Source organism: Odontomachus brunneus, unplaced genomic scaffold (assembly GCF_010583005.1).
Source record: "Odontomachus brunneus isolate Ranch 3 - 2012 unplaced genomic scaffold, Obru_v1 Obru_scaffold_244, whole genome shotgun sequence".
NCBI lineage: Eukaryota > Metazoa > Arthropoda > Insecta > Hymenoptera > Formicidae > Odontomachus > Odontomachus brunneus.
The window spans coordinates 319,708-325,620 of record NW_022639694.1 but is presented as its reverse complement, the minus strand read 5'-3'; the positions used below and the strand labels follow the sequence as shown (position 1 = coordinate 325,620).

The 5,913-nt window shown below is 46.0% G+C and overlaps 1 protein-coding gene across 14 annotated transcripts in view; it reads right to left on the bottom strand.

The window, feature by feature from the left end:
* LOC116852654 (protein O-mannosyl-transferase 2) overlaps nucleotides 1-5,913 on the bottom strand; it is a 168,703-nt gene that overhangs the window by 79,812 nt on the left and 82,978 nt on the right. For 13 of the 14 annotated variants that reach the window (XM_032833205.1, XM_032833216.1, XM_032833214.1 and 10 more), the window contains one exon: nucleotides 1,673-1,865. The exons of the other annotated variant lie outside the window; for it this stretch is intronic. In XM_032833205.1, coding sequence (XP_032689096.1) covers nucleotides 1,673-1,865 — 193 coding nt within the window. The remainder of the gene's footprint in view (nucleotides 1-1,672; nucleotides 1,866-5,913) is intronic. 14 annotated transcript variants of the gene reach the window in all.

Below are 5,913 nucleotides of genomic sequence, written 5' to 3'. Positions count from 1 at the left end.
CGGCCAGTGATGTGAATGAGAGGACCAGCTGAATACCACGATATAGCCGCCCAAATCATAACGGAACCTCCCCCATGCTTGACTGTAGGAAGCAGGCAGTCCGGATCGTAAGCTTCTTTTGGGGTTCTCCATACATAAACCCGGCCGTTAGTAGGAAACAATGTGAACGGTGATTCATCGGACCATACCACCAAGTGGTATGGATTCTTCCAATCATCAAGTGTCCAGGTTTTATGATCGTCGCACCACTTTTTTCGCAGCTTAGCGTTGGCTTCCGTTATAAGGGGTTGTGCAATTGCAGCCCTTCCATGAATGTTAGCTTTGTGGAGTTCCCGCCGTACTGTTTTTGTTGAAACAGTATTACTCAGGTGAGCGTTGAGTTCTGCTGTCACTTTTGCCGCGGTAGTTTTATGTTATACATATTCTACTGACAATATATATTGCTAAATCTGTAGTCTTATGTTCATACGCATTAGCAAAATACGGAACACCATGTGAGACCATCAGTTTATTGGTAAAACTTCATTAATCATAGCTGAATTTTCTAATTATTAATCATTAATCTATTGTAACTCGAAAACTAGCCATCAGAACTTGTCAGTGCCATTGAGACTTTTGTTCAGCATGACCAGGACTACATCATACTAAAATTTCAGCCAAATCCGCTGAGGGCCATTTCCCATAAGATTTGTGCGGGGTCCTTTCTTTTACAATAACTTTGCAATAAACAAATATTGACGGTTGAAACTTTTTGTATGTTATTTAGCATATTTTTAAAAAAATAATATATATCAGAGTCGTTTGAGAGGAGTTAATCAGTATATTTATCAATAATTGTATACCATATAATTTTGTATTTAATATTTTTTCAATATCCTATGCTTTTAGAGATATTAGAAAAAATAGAGAATTCAATTTTTTTTAAAGGGGTATTTTTACTCTCAAAACTGCTTTTCAGCCAAAATGAAAAATAGCTAAGTGATAAGGTTAATATATATTTTATTTCTACAAAAGTTCAAATTTTTTCTAAGTTCAAATTTTTTCGATTTTGCGAATCTTGCTTGTTGGAAATTATAACATTGATGTAATGTTACTGTTGGTATTTACTGAACATATTTAATTTGATACAGTTTGTATATCTCTTTCTTTCGATGCATTTTAGTCCATGTCCAATGGGTCAATTTTTTAAATAATAATTTCTTTTTAATTCTCAAGAGATAAGCTTTCTCATTGTGAACATTAAGATTGCGTTCCAAATTATATTGAAAAAAAAAGCATTCGAAACTATATTGAAACCGAATATATACCTAATAATCAAAAGTTGAGAACATTATTTTTTAAAAATAACTAGTCATTATTCATTGAAAAAAATAACTTGTTTCCGTTATCGTTACTTAAGAAATAACGAGTATCGTTACTTTCATCAAATTTCACAAATCTTTTTGTACAATTTGCTATCATCTTATATACATTTATCCTACATATAAAAAAATAACGATTAAAATGACGATTATATTCACTAGTATTACGCAAAAATATAATTACACCACAGTTATCATTATTAATAAATGAAATAATACCGTTGTCAAATCGTTACTAAAAAAAAGTTAAAAAATCTTGTAACGATAACTGTGTTGCAAGTAATGTGTTACTTTTCAATTCTGTTAACAACCTGTTGCTGTCTGGCACCAATTCCTTCGGGGTACAAGTGCCAATGCGAATGCAAATAACCACCACCTGTGCGATGATTCTTTAAAGTAATCGAAGCACCATAGGCTAATTGCCGCGGCATAGTGGCATTATATAACGAATTCCCTCGTAATAATGACTGAAATTCGGAACTGTAGAACCCATCGCCGCTTCCGCTAATAAAACAAATAAAACAAATATTTACCAGTAATTTGAATATTAACTACACAAATAAGTAGTAATAAATCATATGCAAGATGTCTGAAAATTAAAGAAAAAATGCTTGTATGCAAATAAAAAGGATCAAATTGAATTAGAAAATTATCTATCATTTCATAAATTCCACAATATTTATTAAAAAATTAATGAAACAATATTAATAAATGAGTGCACAAGAAACGATAATGTGAGAACTCTGTAGGCAAAGAATATATTCCAATATTCACTGTCAATATTGAAAATCTAAAGTAACGTAAACCACACACACATACACACGCACGCACGCATCCACGCACGCACGCATCCACGCACGCACGCACGCACGCCACACGCACGTACGCACGCACGCACGCACGCACGCACGCACGCACAATTAGTGTTTTGACACACAGTTTTGAATGAACACACAGTTCTGAGTGAACACACTATTCTGCGATTAACTATAATGTATTTGACAAAAGAAAAAAACAATATTTGGAAACAGACAATCCCTGTCGCAACTTCTTCAGCCATTCTTCTCTATCTCTTCCTCGCTCCTCCATCACCCCATCACTCGGCACAACTCCTGTACTTCAAGCAATACTGTGCTTCCTGTGCTGCCACCAGTCATGTTGGCTGGTGGCCTACCACATTCAATCATCAAATCAAATATACATTAAAAATATATTAATAGATAAAAACAATATTTCACAGTAGTAAATATCAGAAACAAGAACTTAGAGAAAACTAGAACCAGTTGTTAAATTATTTTTGGTTTATGAATCTTTTCGGTGTCATGTTGCGTTGTTAATTAAATTAATTAATTTAAGTTGTTAATTAAATTGTTAACGAATGAATATTGTTAATTTGTCTTTTTTGAAATTAGAGAATTTAACCGATTTACTCCAAAATAGATTAATATGTGTGTGTAATATGTACATATTCAGATAACACGTCTAAAAGATCGTCTTGAAGACGTCTCAAGAAAGACATCTTTAAGACTTTACCAAAAGACGTCATAAAGACATCTTTCAGTAAAGTCTTAAAGATACCTTTAAGATGTCCTTTTTAACCCGGGAGTAAGCGCGTATCGGTAATTTCCCCGTACTTTTTCGTTTTTCGTCGGGGTTACGATGGAGGAGATGGACAGGGCCGCGTCAGGAAGCTCGACGCAAAGAGAAGGGCGCCGGGCCCTGACGGCATCCCGGGCACAATCTAAACCTTGGCAATGAGAGTAGGGGAGGTAAGAGCCGCATGTTGCGGCTCTTCACCTCCTGCTTGAGGACCGGGGTGTTCCCCAGCCCCTGGAAGAGGGCCAACTTGGTCCTCTTCAGGAAGGGGGGCAAGGCGAAAGATAGCCTTTCCGCTTATACGCCGATATGCCTGCTGGACAAGGCGGGTAAATTATTCGAGAGGATAATACACTACTGCCTCGTTCGACATCTATCCCAGGGTAGTCCCAAGAACGACGGTAGTCTCCTCAACGAGGAGCAGTACGGCTTCCGGGAGGGACGATCAAGCGTGGACGCGATTCTGCGCCTCTCGGAGGCCGTCGGGAGGGAGGAGGGGGGTGTTGTGTTGGCGGTGTCGCTCGACATCGCCAACGCCTTCAACTCCCTCCCTTGGGACCAGGTTGAGGCGGGTCTGGCCCATTTTAGGGTCCCCCCACCTGGTCTCAATTATTCGGGACTATTTCTGGGGTAGAAAACTGGAGTTCCGCAACAAAGCGGAACTCCAGTACGGAAGGGCGGTCTACCGCGGCGTTCCGCAGGGGTCCGTGCTTGGACCCCTATTATGGAACGTCGTGTATGACCAAATTCTCCGCCTTGCCCTCCGGCTGCACCGTCGTCTGCTATGCGGACGACACCATGGTGTTGGCCGGGTGTAGGGGCTGGCGGGACGCCCTAGTCATGGAGCGTTTGGCGGTGGACCAGGTGATATGCTCTCTAAATAGGATGGGCCTCTAGGTGGCTCCCCTGAAGACAGAATTCATGTTCATGCATGATGGGTCCAGGGGGGAGCCACCTAGGGCCCGAGTCCGGATAGACGACATCTCCGTGAAGACAGGTCCCACGATAAAGTATCTAGGACTCGTCTTCAATGGCACATGGGGGTTTCAAAAGCACTTTGAGCTTCTGACCCCCAAGTTGGGCAGGGTGGCGAACATATTGGGTAGCCTCCTGCCCAACCTCGGCGGCCCAAAAAGAAAGGCTAGGCGACTGTATGCCGACGTCGTCCACTATATGGTCTTTTACGGGGCCCCAGTCTGGGCGAGCGAGATAGTGACCAACCAGCGCATCACAGCGCTGGGACACCGCGCTCAGCGGTGGGTCGCCATCCGTCTCGCCCGGGCCTACAGTACGGCATCGCATATGGCCGCCACGGTCCAGTCTCCCCCCGCTGGGACTCCTTGCGCAAATGCACGCTGAGAACTATCGGCGTGTCAAGGAACTCTGGAGTGGGGGAAACCAGGAACATCTGGCCAAGGCCATTGGCACGTACACAAGTCTGTCAACGCCTCCTCCTAAGATGGAGTCCTACACCTGGAGGAGGCGGTGGGCCTGTCGGGACAAAGGGTCGCCGAAATCCGGCCCTGTCTACAGTAATGGATAGACAGGGCCAGCGGAGAGTTGTCTTTCCGGAGAACGCAGGTACTCACCGGACATGGATGTTTCGGTGAGTACCTGCATAGGATTGATAGGGAGCATACTTCCCGCTGCCACCACAGTGCCGAGGTGGACTCGGTGCAACACACCCTGAAGAAGTGTCCCTCCTGGAGCAGCGCCGGATCCTAATCGAGGTGGTGAGGGCGAATCTCTCTCCCCCGGCCCTTATCAGGGCCATGTTTGGGAGAGATGAGGGCTGGTCCGCCGTTACCTCTTTCTGCGACACTGTTATGTCACAGAAGGAGGGCGCGGAAAGGATAAGAAGGAGCAAAGTCGCTCCTCGGGACGGGGAGAGACGCCAACGAAGGAGAAGGGCGCATCTCCCACCCGCGCATTTGCGCGGAATAGAAAGGCGGCGCACTCGTGGGCGGGGAGGGGACGTCACCGCTGGCGTTCCCTCCCCCGGGGTACCTATGGGTGCGCTGCCCCCCGCATACGACCGGGCTCTTCTGGCGGCAATCGCCGAAGGACCCGGCGGGGGGAGATAATAGAAGGCGCCTGGTTGAAGGGGGGGAGGGGGGAGACGCGCCATAAGGCGCGAAATCTCCTCCATGACTAAAAGTCAAACGAGGCGCCTCCGGGAAGGGGGCAGGGTGGCCAGCTTTCCCGACAGGCCCACCGCCTCCTCCAGGTGTAGGACTCCATCTTAGGAGGAGGCGTTGACAGACTTGTGTACGTGCCAATGGCCTTGGCCAGATGTTCCTGGTTTCCCCCACTCCGGAGTTCCTTGACACGCCGATAGTTCTCAGCGTGCATTTGCGCAAGGAGTCCCAGCGGGGGGAGACTGGACCGTGGCGGCCAGCGATAACGACTCACCTCTCTCGCAAAGTACGCGGTCTCCTGATTGAGGGTTGGAGGGGCAAAATGACGTCCCACCCCATAACCTCGGTCGGGAGCGAAGGAGCGGGTCGGATCCGGACGGGACCGGACCTGGCCCATAGTGCCCCATTAGGGAAATGATATGACCGGATGGGAGGGCTCCACGTCCGGTCACGGAGGATTTGGTGGAGTGGGCCGAGGTGGGAGTTCTCCCCGATCCGGAAGTGGGGGCGGGTTAGACAGATCCGCCCGACGGTTAAGGGCGTCTCGGAAGTTATGCGCGAGCGGTTCACGGGGCGCCCTCGCGACGGCCGCAAAAGACCCGGCAGAGGATTTTAGTGGGTAGACCCCCTCCCCAGTTGACGGGATGGGGAGAGCCCCACACTACCCTTGGGGAAGTCCTGAATTCCCCGGACTATGCGTAATGCATTTCCTCTGCCTAAAAAAAAAAAAAAAAAATAGGATTTCACACGTGTGCTTCTTTGTGGCTCTGACGAATATATATATATATATATATATATATATATATATATATATATAT